Source organism: Cucurbita pepo, chromosome LG04 (assembly GCF_002806865.2).
Source record: "Cucurbita pepo subsp. pepo cultivar mu-cu-16 chromosome LG04, ASM280686v2, whole genome shotgun sequence".
Lineage (NCBI taxonomy): Eukaryota > Viridiplantae > Streptophyta > Magnoliopsida > Cucurbitales > Cucurbitaceae > Cucurbita > Cucurbita pepo.
In genome coordinates, this window is record NC_036641.1 from 7,554,252 (window position 1) to 7,572,382 (window position 18,131).

General features: G+C 36.0%; 3 protein-coding genes across 5 annotated transcripts; 1 reads left to right on the forward strand and 2 right to left on the reverse strand.

The window, feature by feature from the left end:
- Positions 1-3: 3 nt before the first annotated feature.
- On the reverse strand, positions 4-8,800 carry LOC111792992 (aspartate aminotransferase, mitochondrial-like). 2 transcript variants are annotated; one of them, XR_002814867.1, is made up of 12 exons: positions 8,718-8,800; positions 6,983-7,288; positions 6,229-6,314; positions 4,855-5,061; positions 4,659-4,764; positions 4,408-4,512; positions 4,152-4,324; positions 3,454-3,613; positions 2,625-2,720; positions 2,415-2,509; positions 1,470-1,615; positions 4-159 (listed from the first exon to the last, which is right to left on the reverse strand). XR_002814867.1 is itself a non-coding variant. In XM_023674644.1 (11 exons), exons 2-11 carry the CDS (start codon positions 7,163-7,165, stop codon positions 1,543-1,545), a joined length of 1,284 nt encoding a protein of 427 aa, XP_023530412.1. In that variant the 5' UTR covers positions 7,166-7,288; positions 8,718-8,800; the 3' UTR covers positions 1,303-1,542. The 2 variants fall into 2 exon arrangements, 1 of the variants encoding a protein (XP_023530412.1); XM_023674644.1 differs by lacking the exon at positions 4-159 and having other exon boundaries at positions 1,303-1,615.
- A 171-nt stretch (positions 8,801-8,971) lies between these two features.
- On the forward strand, positions 8,972-9,803 carry LOC111792994. 2 transcript variants are annotated; one of them, XM_023674646.1, is made up of 2 exons: positions 8,972-9,413; positions 9,498-9,803. In XM_023674646.1, the coding sequence occupies exons 1-2, from the start codon at positions 9,040-9,042 to the stop codon at positions 9,730-9,732; spliced, it is 609 nt and encodes a 202-aa protein (XP_023530414.1). In that variant the 5' UTR covers positions 8,972-9,039; the 3' UTR covers positions 9,733-9,803. The 2 variants fall into 2 exon arrangements, with proteins under 2 accessions (XP_023530414.1, XP_023530415.1); XM_023674647.1 differs by having other exon boundaries at positions 9,012-9,413; positions 9,520-9,803.
- A 3,601-nt stretch (positions 9,804-13,404) lies between these two features.
- LOC111792684 (chaperone protein dnaJ C76, chloroplastic-like) lies at positions 13,405-17,411 on the reverse strand. The gene is made up of 9 exons (XM_023674235.1): positions 17,164-17,411; positions 16,575-16,703; positions 16,273-16,402; positions 15,581-15,701; positions 15,057-15,138; positions 14,939-14,992; positions 14,481-14,519; positions 14,315-14,420; positions 13,405-13,751 (listed from the first exon to the last, which is right to left on the reverse strand). Exons 1-9 carry the CDS (start codon positions 17,374-17,376, stop codon positions 13,621-13,623), a joined length of 1,005 nt encoding a protein of 334 aa, XP_023530003.1. The 5' UTR covers positions 17,377-17,411; the 3' UTR covers positions 13,405-13,620.
- Between the last annotated feature and the right edge of the window lie 720 nt (positions 17,412-18,131).

An 18,131-nucleotide genomic window follows, 5' to 3' on the forward strand; every position in this document is an offset into this window, starting at 1 on the left:
TACTGCAGGCAGAGAAGAAAAGCAATCAAACGGGATATCTGCCGATGAGAACCAATAATGCGGAGCATGAAAAGTTGGCGGCCGACATTTTCTGTAAGCATATTTTTGGTAATTTTGTCACTTTCATTCTATTTTCGGTTCTTCTTCAAACCTTCTCATCTGACAAAAATAAAATCAAAAATCGGTAAGTTAGGAACTTAGGTAATGGTCGGGACTCGGGAGTGTATATACATTTTGGCTTTCTTTTTTTCTTCCTTTCCTTTCATTTGTCCCTCTGAGCGTCCTCTTTTCCTCGCTCGGCATGATTTTTCAAAATGTTAGAAATTTTATATCTCCAAATTTTAGGCCCATATTCAACTTGTTTTCTCATTTCTTCACAATGATTTTTGTTTTTCTTCAAAAAAAATGTTTGTGTTGCTTCTTAACTAAATTCCTTTTTTTTTTTTTTTTGAAAAAATTTAAAACAATTTAAAAATATAACCTTTTGTTTTAAATTTTTAAAACTTGACTTGAAATTTGAAAGCATTTGAAAAAAAAAAAAAGAGATAACTAAACGTTTGATTTTAGTTTTAAATTTCTTTTTGATGTTCCATCCAATTTTCTGCTTTTTTTAATTTGAAAAGTATTTTAGAATTGTAAATAAAGTTAACAAAACGTTTGGTTTTTAGCTTAGATTTCGTTTTTATATTCCATCTAATTTTCTGCTTTTTTTAATTTGATAAGTGTTTTAGAATTGTGAATAAAATTTAAGAACATTTCTTTAAACATATCTTTTAAACATGTTTCTCTTTCAACTTTGTAAATCTCTAAATTTTCTTCCCATCTTTTTCTTCCCTCTCTAACACAACACATTTTTTCTAATTTTTGTTTTATCAAACAGAAAATTTATAGTATTGATGTTATCCTCGTCTCCTTAGAGATTTTCCATCCCTGTCCTAACCTCATTCTAAGTTTAGGGGTCGGGGAATGGGGATCAGATTCTATGGGAAAATTTCTCCATTAAAATTTGATAAGTACATTAACATTATATTAAATTTAGTATTATTATCGTTTTATTTATTTTTGAAAAAATATAATACTTTTTAATCATAGATTTAGTGTAGAAAGTTATTATATGTAATGTAATTAAATTTAAAAAAGAAAAGAAAAGAAAAATATAATCTAAAAAACAGTATAAACATACAATTTGAAGATTTGTTTTTAAATATTGCAAATTTTCACTAGAAAAGACCATCATATGCTAAAATTTAAATTATAGAAACTATAATTCAAAGACCCAGATAGTCTAGCACTCCCCAGAAATTATAGAAACAAAGCAAAGCAGTGGATAAATTAATGATAATTTAGGTGGAAATGGGAAAAAATGTGTACCTTCAGATCAATTGGACATTATTATACTTAAATGACTTGTGAATTGCAAAATCCCCCTATTCATGGAAGGAATTTTTAAAGAGTTTGTAATAATATACCTTTATTCACCAAGTAGAGATCTTGTTGTAGACTGTAGTATATCATGTAGAAAGAAATTTTTGTAAGTCGCAATCAAGCAGATTTTGTGACCTCATGGATGGCGTTTGCCAGATACGGTACGTTCCCGGTTGTAACTCCTGCCATGCTGTTTATACAAATTCATTTCGTAAGCAAACAGTTCACTGGGAGAGTACTCAATTCGGGAAAGCACAACAAGACCCAGCCTTCACTAGGCGCGGAACCGAATTTCAAAATCTACTCTTTTTTCTGTAGTTTCTGAAAATTTTAAACTTTTTAAAAAAATATGGAAATAAAAAAACTAGATGAGTTACCAAACAAGTCTGCTTCTTAAAAAATTGGAACAAAAAAGAAATTATACATTTTAGACTCTAAAAACTTTTTAAAAACTAAACAAGTCTAGTCTAGTTACCTTTCTACCTAAAATCTATTTTTTACCCAATGTTCGTCTTCTAATTTAATTGACTTTAAATCATGTTTATATTATACATAATAAAAGCTACATTATTAATTTGTTAAAATAAAATTGGTATTTTAAAAGTTCAACAAAATCAAAAACGAAACAATCTCTCCCGCCGTTTTCAAACAAAACAAGCTTAGTACGTTCAACGTGTCAATGAGTCAAATCTAGAATTTAAACCCTCTCTTGTTATCTATTTTTTTAAAAACCATCTCAAATTCTTAAGCAAATCTAGAAGCCTAAACAAGTAATTTTCAAAAGTCTTGTATTTGTTTTTAAAATTTACATTAAAATAAAATTTAAACCCTTTCTCTTGTTATCTATTTTTTAAAAATCATTTCAAATTCTGAAGCAAATCTTGAAGCTTACCCAAGTAATTTTCAAAGACTTGTTTTTTTTTTTAAAAAAAAAAAAAATTTAGAAAACAATATCTTTGAAAGTGATATTCATTTGCAAACGAAATTACCTTATGCGGCCATTCCGAGTCATGTAAATGTGATATTCATTTGTCAAACGGTCAACCTGTTCGGGGGTCATTCCACTGTAACAGAACATGCCAATCTGTTGCAATGGAACAATCAAAACCAATAAGGATATTAGTAAACGGTTAAATATTCAAAATTGAGGAATCAAAAACAAGGTGTTAGTTATCAGAAAATGAAAGAGTTGAATGTACCTGATTGGTTATATGCTCCCAGGACAATGGAGATCCCAACTTTTCTAGGTTTTCTCGTAGAGCACTTCGCATACCAATGATTCGATCTGCCATGACCTGAATAAACAAAATAAGGTGAGGATGAAGTTACCCCTCCAATTTGTTCAATGAGGAAAATATCAGCATCCAAAACAGATGGAAGACTAATAAATATAATGTAATTTGAAAATTCTTCATATTAAACTATGTTTAACTCACAAGTACTTGGGGGCAAATTCATGGAAGCTAAAAATTTCCAGGCATAGATTTATGGCATTGAATTCTGATCCATGCTTTTGAAATCCTAATAAAAGATATTGTATGACCAAAAAAAAAAAAAAAAAAAAAAANACTATTTACTGTTTCTTGTTCTCTAGAATTTTAAATTAAAAATATAAAAAACACATGAAAATTGGTTTTCTAAAATTAAATATCCATCTTTTTTGTTATTTTTATGTTTAGATAGTTATTCTGTATTTTATTACTAAAAAATGATAAAACAATGCTTTTATCTATGTTTTAAAAAAAAATGGACATAGAAACAAGAAATAAGCAACATGATTTTTTTTTATCAAATTTCGTACACGATTTTAGAAACGATCTAAAAAATGAGAAACAAGAATCAAAATACTCATGTTATTGAAAACTGAAAACAAGAAACAAAAAATGAAAAACTAGAAAATGACCTCTACATGTTTATGTTAAATTACAAGATATATGCATTCTGATTTTGGTTTGATGATGAAATCGAAGTGGGAATGCAGAAGAAAAGGATTATGACCACATACAGCAATAAACATGAAGATATTACCTTAACTTCCTTCAGCCATAACTTCTTCAATTCTAGATCCCCAAGGATGGTCGAAACTATAAGTGCACCATGAACTGGTGGATTACTGTACATGGGTCGGGCTAGCTGCTGCAGCTGACTTTTCACAGCAATTGCTTGTTTTTCATCTTCGCAGAGCACACTGCAACCAATTTAATCATCATCCTTAATGACAACAAACAAATAACAAAGGACTCAATTCATTAAACAAGGAATTAGAGTAACTTAAAAAGAAAGTAGAGTCATCAATTTATCAACATAAAGACTCAATTCATGAAACAAGGAATTCCTTGTGGACTGCATTAATACATTGTTCAACAAACTTCTAATCTATAATGCATAACCATGAGACCTAACGACCACTTCTGCTTGGAATAATTGTTGGAAAATTAATATCAATGTCTATTAAGCACTTTTGGAGAAAAAAAAATCATTTAAAGTGTGTTTAGTATAGTTTTTTGAATGATTTAAAGTATTTTCTAAAGATCTATAAATATATTTATTGAAAGTGTTTTTTTTTTAAGCTAACCTAAAAGGTATTAAATGATAGCTACAGGTGATTAAAATCACATCAAAGTTAGTCAACAAAAATGCACCAGGTATAGACATTACTAGGAGATAGCATGTTGTTTTGTAAATGAAGGAAAAATGGAAGTGGAATCAATCTAGTGGACACATACCTAAGGCATCCTACTCTCTGGCCATAGAGTCCCATATTTTTAGCGTACGACTGAGCAATTCCAATATGATGGCCATCCTCGAGAAAGATCCTGATGGACTTTGCATCTTTTTCTGGATCACCACTAGCAAAACCTTGGTATGCCATGTCAAAAAAGGCAAAATGATCTTTGGCCTAAAAAATCACAATGTTCAATATCTGGCAAAGAAATAGTTGTAAGATATGATCTATGAAACAATCATTCCAAAAATTCTGACCTTAATCTGGTGTGATATCTCTCTCCATTGTTCCTCCGTGGGATCCACTCCAGTAGGATTGTGAGCACATGCGTGAAGTAGAAAGAATGAGCCATTTGGAGCATTCTAAACAGTGTCATGCAAATTAAACAGAGAAAAAAAAAAAGGCATCAGCAGAATGAAATCAACAGAATGCAGTGTGCTCATGAGGCACTGTTAACATGAATGTTAAAAGTACTAGAGTTGGATAAGACAGCTTGAATGCTTTATACCTTTATATCATCCATCAATCCTGCGAAGTCTAATCCCCTGGACTCTGGATGATAGTAGCGGTATGTCGTTTGAGGAACTTGTGCATCTCTCCAGATGTTATGGTGGCTGTTGGAAATCTTTAAGTGAGAAACAGGATACCAATGAAGTAGACCTTTTTTTTTTTAAGTTCCATGCAGATTTAGCAGCAATTCTTACTTGGACCATGTAGGGACTGGTATATAGATTTGGGAACCGCTAAGGAAACGTTTCTGAAAGTCAGCAAAAATACGACATGCTCCAGTTCCTGAGAGAGATTGTATAGCTGCTATCCTCTTATCTTTGATGAAGTCAGAATTCTCTCCATAAGCCAGCTTCAATGTTTCTTCCACCATGTTCATACTTCCTCCCATTGGAAGATACTCCCTGTTAGAACAGACAAGACGTGGCCAATATCTTTATTAATAGCTCAAATAAATACATCAATTTCAAGCGTGACGCTCACGCAGGTTATGCCTTGTCTGTACACAAAAAGATCTACATGTATGCATTCAAACTAATCAAACACTGAAACTGTCATTCCTATTTAACAAGTCGCAGTCACCATGAGACAGCAAAATATATGTTGTTACTTGCTAAGATGTAAAGTACGAGAAAATCCACACTGGCATACACCAATGGAAGTTGTTTTCATGTGAATAAGAAGACCTGAGGCTTTGTCAATGAGCACACTTGATTCAAGAGTCTTTAGTTTCTTAAACAGAGGAATAAAGAGGCACTCCATTTTTTTAATAGAAAAATAAATGCTCAATTCTAATGCCAATAGGCTCCTTGTAGTATTCTATCACTCTATACCTTATCACAATCTCCTAAAATGAATAATCCAAAAGAAGTTAGCGCTAGTAAAATTGTATCACCGATCTACAGAGCATAATAGTTTATCTCAGTGCAACTGAGTACAATAATCAAGAATGGCGAAAGACAGCCTTACAAAGGACAACCACAACAAACACAACGAGTGAAAACCTAGGTAGTTTAAATTTAATTAAACATTCAATTTTCTTTCTGATTACTCTCCAATTTTTCCTTCAAATTCTAGTGTGCAGAACCTAGTTCATTATTTGGTAAAGAAGAAATAAGAACCTCTGAGGCTACATCAGCGTCAATTATTCCAAAAAGATCAGGTGCCAATTCACAAGATACAATCATCACTTTTGTTCCGAAGTGCTATCTTAATCCAACAATCATTATATTTAATGACGCTAGATAATGGTTCCAACAGTTATCTATGAGAACTCAAAAGCATGCTGTGAATAATCAACATTTAAGCACGACATCTCAACTCACAGACATTGAAAAATCAAAATCGGAATCCACTAGAAAATAGTGAAATGAAAATGTACGTGTAACAAAGGCAAAGATTCCACAAGGTATGGACCATGGTCCAGTTCTACGGACTAAAAAAGGATTTCATCTCATCTACTTGAGGAGGATAGAACAATCCAATCAGAACAGCAAGTTGTTAATTAAATTATAAAATAAAATACATTAAACGAGTGCATCCAAACTACGATAAACGAGACGCCGTCTTACATATTCAGGTTTCCTGCGATTCTCCGTTCAGCTTCCCTCACACATTCGAGGACCACTGGCTTTCCGTTATCATCTCGATATGCACCCTAGAAGAGACGGAAAACGTAAAGATAAATTTAAAGATTCCACTGAAAAAGACAGCACAAGATCAAAAGCGACAATAGTTTGCCTGTAACAAAATAATTTAAAAAGATTTAAGGAACTTTCCGATACGAGAACTTGCGGAAATATTGGATCCATCGAGATGGCCATCAAAATTTTGAACTAATCTCATAGGCAACAGAATTATTAAAATAATAGCTAAGAGAAAAAACTCCTGTTTCTAGATTCAACAATCAAACTTAACCAGTTCTGACACAGGAATCTCCCAATATTTAACGATTTCGATATCGCTTAGAGCGATGCAAGAGTTTCAACCGTGGAAAACAGGACGACGAACTAAAAGCTTAATGCGAAAGCTAATCAAATGCGAGCGCGAACAGTACAGATCAGATGAAAAAACACGAAATAGACAAAAGACAGATGGAGAAAAAAGTTCAGATCAACTAGTGGAAGTGGATTTCCTCTTAGATGATGAAACTTTAGAATCGTTCGCATTGGAAACTTCGATTGTCATTCCGACGTTTGTGTTCTTAGTTATTAAAACTCAATAGAAGCATTAGAAGCACAAATCACAACCAAAGCTACACCAGCAATCAAACAGTAATCGTATCAAAATCCAAGGCGAACAAGGCAAGAAGAAGTAGAAACTCACTACTCCAACATTGACTTTGCTAGGACTCGGATCAGCCAAGAAAGCTTCAGTAACGCCTAGAATCGGATCTTTCGGAGCCGGTTCGACGTTCTTCCACCAAGACGACATGGATCTAGCTCCGACGCCGAAGCTACTCAAGCTCCGGTCTAAAACCTTCCTCGAAATCACTGCTTGAAACGCCATGAACACCAACAAGCAAACTGATAGCTCTCTCTCTCGCCGTTCTCTTTACAAAACTCAGACGAAAAAACGGCGGAGATTTCGTGGAGGCGCGAAAACAGAGAGACCTCTGGCTTCAGGCTCCAACTGAACAAATAGACATGAGAACCTCGAAATGCGCAGCGCAGACTCGGAGCTTTAAATATATTCATCTAACTTTTGATGCCTAACGCTTTATATATATATATATTTTTTTTTTTTTTTTTTTTTTTTTTTTTTTTAATCACGTCTTCGAAAGNTCTTTTTTTCTTTTTTTTAATCACGTCTTCGAAAGGCGCGTACTCACGGACAGGTCAGGGTGTCAAAACGGCAATAGAATCTCGACAGCCATTTTATATTTTCCAAACAAGTTAAATCTTAGGTTTAAATGACTCCTCAATTCATTTCATTCTACTCTTCCAATTTGGCAATACTATAAAAATTAATATTCCTAAATTTGCTTCTTATGTCAAAATATTCCTGTTTTTTTTTTTTTTTTTTTTTTTAAATATTTTTTTCAATATTTTTTTTAACGTTTCAAAAGTATCACTGAAGTAAAATTTAATTAAAATATTTTTAAAAAATTTAACATAGTAATAATCTAAAAACGACGTAATAATGATTAACAACATTACACCATGTATCTTAATGAATTTATATTTTAATGATAGTTTTGAAAATTTTATAAAATATTACAGGTAATATTATAGATTTTTTTAAATAATTTAGCATTAAAATTTAACATTGGTGAGGGTATTGCTTGATTGGAAGGACGACCACTTTTCTCTCTTAGCTTAGCTTGACTGATCGTGTAATGTCACGAGTTGAAAGAACTCGAGACAATTCCCGCAAAACTCTTTGGGGAGAATCCCTTTACTCAACTTCTATTCTCTTCTATCTTACACTTTTGAGAGAGACGGGAAAGTTTTTAAAATGAAGAAAAATCACTAATGAGTTCCCTTTAAAAATAAAGAAAAAATGGACCGATAACTAAATGTTTGGAAAGTGTTTTTACTAAACAGGTGATCAAATTCTTCGAACTTTAGCATCTCCCAGCATGAAATTGACAAATTTTTATCGTAAATAATTTTTTTCTCCCGGTCGACAAATTGACACATTAACCCGTTAAACTTTCTTCTTTCCAACACCGGTGAGAGAGGTAGGCGCCTTTTTAAAAATGAAGAAAAATGACTAATGGATTCCCTTTAAAAATAAAGAAAAATGGACCGATAACTAAATGTTTGGAAAGTGATTTTACTGACCAGGTGGTCAAATTCTTCGAATTTTAGCATCTTCCGACATGAAATTGACAAATTTTGATCGTAAATAATTTAAGGTCGTCTAAGAAAACGTGTCCTCGACAGTTAAAGTAGTTACAAAATCCAAACCTGAAAAACTAAAGTGGGGAAGGGGGAAGGGATCATATCATTGAAAACGTGTGGGAGTTTTCAACCAACTTTCAATCAATCAAGTAAATCACAAACCCAAAAGATAATAAAGCCAAATTGAATTTGATTAAGAGTGTTAGGAAGCTTACAACTCTTTGAGATCTGGAAGGTTTCAGAAGCAATTTGTAGACACTGAGACTTGTTGTGGGGCTGTGCCTCACTGGATAATCGCTCTCTTCCCATAAATTCTTGTCTTGTCTCTGCAACCAACAAGCGAGAAAGGCTTATTCCTTACAGTTAGTTGAAATTCCGTGTAGTTGTCAGTCTCCCTTGCTTCGTACTAAAGAAACACAACAGTCTAATTCTTCCCCATTTATCATTCATTTCCATGCTTGTTTCCAAGAACCCAGCCCAAATTACCTGGAGCTGATTCAACCATTTCTTCTTCCATGATATGTAAACTCGTTCGATATGATCGAACAAGAGGAAGGATCGAGTCGAACAACAAGTCCGGATGAACCCGAGATAGTTATCGTGTCGCCGACGAGACCCGAAGAAGCAAAAGAAGTACTTGCAAGATCGGAGCGGAGCGACGAGCATGAGGGGGCTGGTAAGAGCTCTAGACAGCCTGAGAGCCATCATACCTGCATCATTGACATAAAAAGCACTGGTGAGTCAATGGATGATGCAAATTCTAGTAATGAAAAGGTTTGCAGGATATGTCATTTGAGTTCCGACGAGTCGGTAAGTTCAGACCTCGTAAACCTCGGATGTCGCTGCAAAGGCGAGCTCGGAATGTCCCACCGTGACTGCGCCGAGATTTGGTTTATGCATAGAGGCAACAGGTAAAAGATTCTCTGTTCATCATTCAGATATCAGTGATTTTGGTTTTACAACGCCAATTCAGCTTCATCTGTTTCTAATAATAGACAGTGTGAGATATGTGGTCAGACAGCTACAAACGTGAGGGGAAACAGGAGCAGCGTTTTCATGATACAGAGGAATGAGAGGAGGATGGTAGCAAGCTCAAGCGTGTCGGCAGTGTCCTTGGACAACGAGGTTCCGTTATCATGTTGCTGGGGGCAGCGGTTCTGTAATTTCCTATTGACATGCACGGTTCTAGCCTTCCTCCTCCCATGGTTTTTTCGATTCAATTTCTTTTGATGATGAGTGATGGCTTTGCTCGAACATCCTATCATCACGTTAACCAGCAATAAAGTCAAAAATTATAGCTTATACTTGCATGCTATAGCTTTTGAGTGTAATACTGCGTGGGGGAGGGAACTTGAATTCATGACCTCGACATTAACCAATCGAACTGTGATTAGATTGATGCAAACATAGTATTTAAAAGAGAAGAAAACATACCAAATTCCGAGGAAATTTCTCATCTTCGTTCATATCGGTTCCTCCTTGATATAAATAACATTTACGATTAACAAAACTGTAATCTCCCAAGGTTTTTAAAACGTGTTTGCTAGGGAGAGGTTTCCACACCTTTATAAAAGAATGTTTCTTTCTCCTCCCTAACTGATGTGGGATCTCACAATCCACATTCCTTTGAGGCCCAGCGTCCTCGCTGGCACTTGTTCCCTTCTCCAATCGATGTGAGACCCCCAAATCTACCCCCCTTTGAGGCCCAGCGCCCTTGTTGGCACACGGCCGCGTGTCCACCCCCTTCGGGGCTCAACCACCACGCTAGCACATCGCCCGAAACCTAGCTCTGATACCCTTTGTAATAGCACAAGCCTACCGCTAGCAGATATTGTTCTTTTTGGGCTTCCACTCAAGGTTTTTAAAATGCGTCTGCTAGGGAGAGGTATCCACACTCTTGTAAAGAATGTTGCGTTCTCCTCCCCAACCGACGGGAGATCTCACAAAAACATACTTGACCTCAGTTAAAAATAGTGACGATAAATAAACTTTGAAAAGTGAATACTTAAGAGGAAACAGAGAAGTTCCTGAATTGAATGTGCACCAGGAGCTGGAGGCCATAAGACATCCCCATAGATTCTCAAGAACATGCTGAAAATGAAGCCGTATGATGTGATAAAATAAACCTGCTCACACAAAAGCAAAAGTTCAGCCACTAGTCCACACAGAGGATACTTCAGTCTCCAAAATAGCATAGAAGGCCAACTAAAGCAACTTTAAGGACTAGACTTTGAAAGAGGCTAACAGGGTCGGTATACCCTTTCTTAGAACTCGATGACACAGTCATGAACAAGTTATGTTCTATGAGATCCCACATCGATTGGAGAAAAAAATGAGTGCTAGTGAGGATGCTGGGTAGTGGAGTGTGAGATCTCATCTTGGTTGGGGAGGAGAACGAACCATTCTTTATAAGAGTGTGAAAATATCTCCCTAACAGACACGTTTTAAAAACTTTAAGGGAAAGTCTGAAAGAGAAAATCCAAAGAGGACAATATCTCCTAGCGGTGGACTTGGGCCGTTACATGTTCAAAAACCGCACATTGTGTCAACTTAAGAACTTTTGTGCCATCTTTTAAACACAAAAGCAATAACTCAGACGCACAACGGAATCTCCTTGCCTTGCAAAGATTGTGCACCAAGGAGGAGTACATAAAAGAATCCCTTGTTTCCATTGATTCAAACAATTCATTGCTTGGTCAATTTGTCCAGCTCTACACAACCTGTCAACTAGACAATTTAAGGTTACCAAGTTTGAAGCAAAACCTGTCATATACATGTCATTCAAATGTCGTCGGGCCCCCTCGATATTACCAGCCCTGCACAACCCTTTAGTTATCATAGTATGTGTGTAGTCATCACATTCTAATCCTCCGCCACAGCTTTATCTAGATTCACATAAGGGACCGGTGGCGGTGTAGAGCTACAAGGAGCGAAGCTCACACACACCGGCTGATGGAGGGCGGGATCGCATTTACTCGTTTACCGCCCGGCTCCATGTAACAAAATGGATAGTAGGCCCGCCCACACGGAAGGCTAACTCGCTTTTTTTCTCTGTCCTTTCGATTTTCTCGCTTCTTGCTGAAAAGTTCGACGTGCTCGTATCTAGGTCGGGGCTAATGAAACTGTATAAGCAAGGCTCAGGATATGAATTTCACCTTATGGGGAACACAACAGGAAACCAAGACGGAAGACGACTCTAGCTCGTCAACAGCTTAAATGCAGCCTCCAACTTATCTTCTTTACAGTACAAATTAACAAATGTATCATAGAAAACTAATCAATTCCCACGCCATTCTTTATCATCAATTCTATGCAAACATTTTCCCCTTCAAACGCAACTAACTCGAGAAAAGCACCAATAACTGTGCAGTAAGCAACGCCATCAAAAGCATACATCTAAAGTAGCTTTTCATCCTTGGTAGTGTATTTTACGGCATCAGGCTCAAGACCTCAATCCACGGCTCATTGATCATCCTACAAGCTGACTTCAATCTAAGTTTTTAAAATTTGACTACAAATCTAGTGTTTCTTAAAATCATACGTGAAAACAAGAATAAAATTCAACCAGGACCTTCAAGAATTCATTTGAAGTTCTGGAAGACGAATACCAGTTTGAAAATTAATCTGGCTTGGATCAACATTCTCATCGAAAGAGATCAAATGATGCCTCGATAGAGTAAAACCACAATGGAATCAACTTTCAACGAATCAATTGCTGAGATTAGCAGATAATTAAAGTAATACCGACGAAAACTGACTCTGAACACTTGCGCACATCTGCAGAACATGGAAGTTAACGAGGAATTCAAAAGAAGAAAATCGGAATGCAAGAAGCAATTGGCACTAAACCTTTGGGGAAATGTAGAGAAGGAAGAAGTATTGAATGAAATATGGCGCCTCTTCTGCTTCTGCTCGTTGCCCACGTTATAAACGAAGGGAAGGAGAAAATGGAGTCCCAGATGGTCGTTTCCCTCCCTCTCGGATGCCTCAATGTTATGAGATTGGCGCCTTACATATGGATAAACTCTCGGTTAAATTAATAAAAATACCAAAAAATTTATTTGTCCCTAGTGGATATTCAAAATTCAAAATTCAAAAATAAATTTTTTTAATAATAATAAACTTTCAAAAAAAAAAAAAATCAAATATCATTTAATTTTAATTTTAGATAAAATTATTAATACCTTATTTAAAAAATAAAAAAATTAAAATAGAGAAAATCTAAAAAGTAGTAAGCTCCCTCNAAAAATATATTTTCGTTAGTAATATGATTAAAAATCCTCATAAAATTACTAATATTTTTAACTCTGTTAAAAAAAAATCAAATCAATATATGAACCTATTAGCATATTATAGATTCTCTACAAATATTTTAATGTTAATTTAAAAAATTCATGAGTATTTTTGAAACGTGATACACGCTTAGATTGGAATGCAAAATACTGATAATTGAATAAATTTGCTTTATTATTATATCTGTAATATAAGCTCAAATTCAGGGGCACAATAAAAAAACAACCATTTCTCGGTTTTAATTCATCTTTTTTACTTTTTACCTTATTTATAAAACTGTTTGAACCTGTAATTTTTCTCTTCAAAATTTTCCCACCAACAATGCCAGCCAAGGAATCTTCAGACATCTTTGGTTTCAACACTCAAGGCTTTAAAACGTGTTAGGGGAAGGTTTCCACACCCTTATAAAGGGTGTTTTTGTTCTTCTCCCCAACTAATGTAAGACCATCACATTTTTCCTCTCAAGTCTTAAGTAGTTTTATGAATAAATCTATTAAATATAGTTGAAATTTAATAATCTACCTTAAATTAGGAGGGTTAGAACAAGATTAAACTTATAATTTAACATATATTAATAAAATATGATAATTCATGAATCAAGGAAGAAAATAAACAAATCCCAACTTGTTCCATGAATCAGTTGGTAGGGAAGGGGGATGTTTTTACAATAATTACATAAATGGATGATGATTTGATTTTTGTTTTTAATTCTATAGTTACAAATAAGGATGAAGTTATGGGATTTTTCTTAAAATGATATTTGATTAATTATGTACGACTATAAAGCTATTACATATAAATTAATATATATCTTTAATCACCTGGTTAGTTATCGTTGCTCGAGATTGACTCTGGTAGTTTGAAAGTTGGAGGCTTGTCAACGCCCCGTCGGGAGTACTCTCTCCATCGTCGAGCAGCAGCTGCAGCTCGTTTTGCTCGTTCCTTTGAGTCCTCTTCTGCAACCATTTTAAAACTAGTTTTAGCTTTTGTGTTACGACCCAAGCCCACCGCGAGCAGATATTGTCCTCTTTGGGCTTTCTCTTTCGGGCTTCCCCTCAAGGGTTTAAAACGCGTCTACTGGGGGAAGGTTTCCACGCCCTTATAAATGGTGGTTTGTTCTCCTCCCCTGAGACATCACAATCCACCCCCTTCAGGGCCCAACGTCCTCGCTGGCACTCTTTAAATCCACCCTCCTTTGGGGTCCAGCGTCCTTACTGGCATATCGCCTCGTGTCTACCCCTTTCGGGGAACAGCGAGAAGGTTGGCACATCATCCGGTGTCTGGCTCTGATACCATTTGTAACGCTCAGGCCCACCGCTAGCAGATATTGTCCTCTTTGGCTTTCCTTTTCGAGCTTCCCCTCAAGGGTTTAAAACGCATCTACTGGGGGAAGGTTTCCACACACTTATAAATGGTGGTTTGTTCTCCTCCTCCCCACGAACGTGGGACATCACCGATACTAATATTTCAATTGTAGCTGAATTTAGGTAAAGCTTTGAAGTTAATGAAGATTACTAACCATTAGCTGGATTTGTTTGATCTTTAGGGCTGCCCCAAAGATTGGTCCAGTATGAATCATTGCTTTCAGAACCTTTCTTCTTCGTCATCCTCACTTTTGCTTGTTCCTGCGCTCCACGTATTAGAAACAGCCATAAAATTAAGCGCTAATCATCATAAAACCTTACCATGACTTTTGATTGCCTCTTCTCCCATCGAGTACTAGCCTGCAACATTAGTAGCAATCACGGGAAGCTCGGTTAAGACCACACAACAACGCACACACTCGATTGATCTAGATGAACACAAAGATGACGAATATTGACTAAAAGTTTATATTGATGACTTTAGGTATATAAGTAAGAGAAGATACAGAGAACTCAGAATGTACATCTTCAAAGCACTACCTGACGGGTATATATATGGTTTCGGTTTGCTCTACCAGATATAACCACAAGTATATAGCACGGTCCTAGTTTCAATTTACCATATATAGTTTTAACAATCATCTAATATATATAATAATTGAATAAGTTACAAATAAGCAGAACAAACCAGCTCAATTCTATGGAACAAATAAAAGTTAAATTTAAATCTTATTCGAATGAGCTTTAACGAGATTAAATAAAATTTAAAATGTTCATACCAGTCTAAAAACATCCACAGCGGATGATCCCATTCCAGAAAGCATAAACGCGACCTGGCCATAAACATTCAAATTAGAAATTGAAAATCTAGGACAAAGAAATTTCTGCATTACTTACATTCACTCTTTCGACCCTCCGCATTTCATCTTCTAGAAGAGATAATTGTGCTGCTGAAGTCCAATGGATGCAATCTACTGGACTGTCGAGGGAGGAGAAAACATGGGTCAATGGTAGCATCAGGCAAATTTCTAAGCCAGAATTTGTTAAATCGGTACTCGAATTAGATTGACGATTGTGTTGAGGATTGTTGGTGGGGAGTCCCACGTTGGCTAATTAAGGGAATGATCATGAATTTATAAATAAGGAATACCTCGTACGAGGCCTTTTAGAGAAATCAAAAGCAAAGCCATAAGAGTTTAGGCTGAAAGTGGACAATATCGTACCCGTGAAGATTCATGACAAAAGTACAAAAGTACAGAACAATTCATTTTCTTAACAAAATTATAGCATGAAATGTTTGTAGTCGGTCTTGAAAATACATGTAATAGAAACTATTGACAATTCCCAAGCTATCAACAGCAAGATTTGGAGAACGAAAAGATGAAGTGAGTTCAGATTCAATCAGAATAAAGTGAGCTTACCAACTTTCAATTGCTTCTTGAACTCGTTGAGGATTCCCACACTGGCTATACACACGAGCTCGTCCGAAATCTTCTTCAATTCCGAAGACATCAGGGGCGACATTCGCACAATTTTTGCAGCCTGAAAGTTAGTTAACAAAATCTCAAACTCATTGCAAATTTATGACCCATTTACTTTCTATTGTGCCCACCGCTAGCACGTTCATTAGGGAGAGATTTCCACATCCTTATAAGAAATATTTTCCTCTTTTCAATCGATGTGGAATCTCACAATTCACTCCCTTCTGGGTCCAGCGTCTCGCTGGCATGCACAGTGTTTGGTTCTGATACCATTTGAAATAGTCCACCATCCCGTTCCTGACTTTGATACCATTTGTAACCGTCCAAACTCACGGTTAGTAGTGTCCTCTTTAGACTTTCCCTTCCAAGCTTCCCTCAAGGTTTTAAAATGCATCACTAGGGAGAAGTTTCCATACCCTTATAAGAAATGGTTCGTTCCTCTCCAACTAATGTGGGATCTCACAAAGATAAACTAAAGTTATGTTTCGAACCTCTTTAAGAGCTTAATAAAGTATTTTTAATCACAAAGATAAACTAAAGTTATGTTTGGAACCACTTTTTAAGAGCTTAATAAAGTATTTTTAAGGATTCAGAAACAATTCAACAGAGCTTAAGAGAAGACTCCCGCGTACCTATACAGCTGAATTCATCAACAAAAGCGAGATCCTTTGTGCTTGAACCATCCATAAAAGGGTTAACTGCTGTCAAAGCATATCCATGAATTTCATCATAAACCATTCGCTGCACTGGGTCACTAAGCACCTGCAATTTAGCAGGAAGCAAAAAAACCACAAGATTTATACAGATATAATCTACAAATCTAGGTAGATTCTTCTACTTTGTTCATATATTATTTTTCCTTCTATTTATAGAATTCGCGTTCCTGTAGTGCCAAGCTTAAAGCATTTAGCATCGTTTGAGTTTGAAATCCTACCTCATAGACTTCATTAATGAACATGCAGAAATTGGTGGTGTCTGGATCATCGCCGCTCAAGTCTGGATGGCACTCTTTCATGCAATTATAATACGCCTTTTTAATCTGTCCCGGGCTCGCATCTGGAAGCTATAAACAAAAAAGAAACAAAAATTCGCAATTGAAAAAAGAAAGAAATAAAGTTGCAGTCAACGAACACCACGAGAATTTTAGTCACATTTTAAATTAGTACTTTATGGGAGAAGTATTCCTAAAACTGAACAATATTTTAATGTGTTAAGAGCATTTTTCACTCATGAATGATTCATAAACTACTCTATAACAGTTTAACAACTTAAAATCACACCAAAATGCAAAATCAAGGACAAGAACAAGATAAAAAAACGATCCAAAACAAGCAAATAAAAACTCCTTACGGTTCTGATCAACTACTAGCCCTAAAATCTTCACATCCAATCTTGGACTAAAAAAATTCCATGAATCAACAAGGAGCGAAATCGAAAGATAATCCAGAGCCTAAGAAACGGTGTTCATAGATTTTAACAGTTCAATACCAAAAGAAAATTCAGATCGAAATCTAACGGCGTACCAGTCCCAAAACGGCATAATAATCATCGGCAATGGCCTCCGTTGCCGCCGAATCCCTCGCTGCGACTTTCAAACTGCCACAGTTCCGTCGTCCAGCGCCGCGGCCAATCTTGCCGCAAGAACTTGTAGGCTTCGCAAGGGAGCGCCATGGGCTCAGAAACGGAGTCTGGACTTTGATGGCCTCGGTGCAAACAGGGGAGAGCAGCTGAGCCATTGCAGAGGGAGTTGCATGAAACAGAACATAACGAAAAAGAAAACAGGGGTAAAAATGGAAAGAATTATGGATTTTTTTGTTGGGCGTTTAGGGAATATTTAGAAATTATGAGGAGGAAGAAATTTTGACGTGGAGGGTAGGTGATGACGTGGCGGATTGTGAGCCAATGAGCTCCATGAATGTGGACGAAACGAAGTTAGATAAATGTAGTTAGAGAAGTGGCGAGAGTGTGCATCTTGCAGAAGCAAGGCACGTGCCGGCTTGTGTATTATTGTTGCCTCACGTGCTACGGTGTTGTCGTTTCCTTCCATTATCTTCAATTAGAAAATGGATAACAAACTTGGTTATGGTATGATATTTTTCACTTTGATCCACAATAGTATGATATTGTCCCCCTTGAGTATAAGTTCTACGCCTCCCCTTAATTGAGGCACGACTCATAGTATTCATTGATTATCCCCTTAATTGAGGCTCGACTCATAGTATTCATTGATTATAAACCCTTTAATTGAGGTTTGACTCATAGTATAGTATTCATTGATTATAAACTAATGATCATTCCCTAAATTAGCCGATGGGACTTTTATCATCCGTTTATAAACCCTTTAATTGAGGCTTGACTCATAGTATTCCTAGATCATAAACCAATAATCATTCCCTAAATTAAACACCTCTCCTCGAAAGAGTATGGCTCTCATACCACATTAGACGAACACGACTCTCTACAATGGTACGACATTGTCCACTTTGAGTAT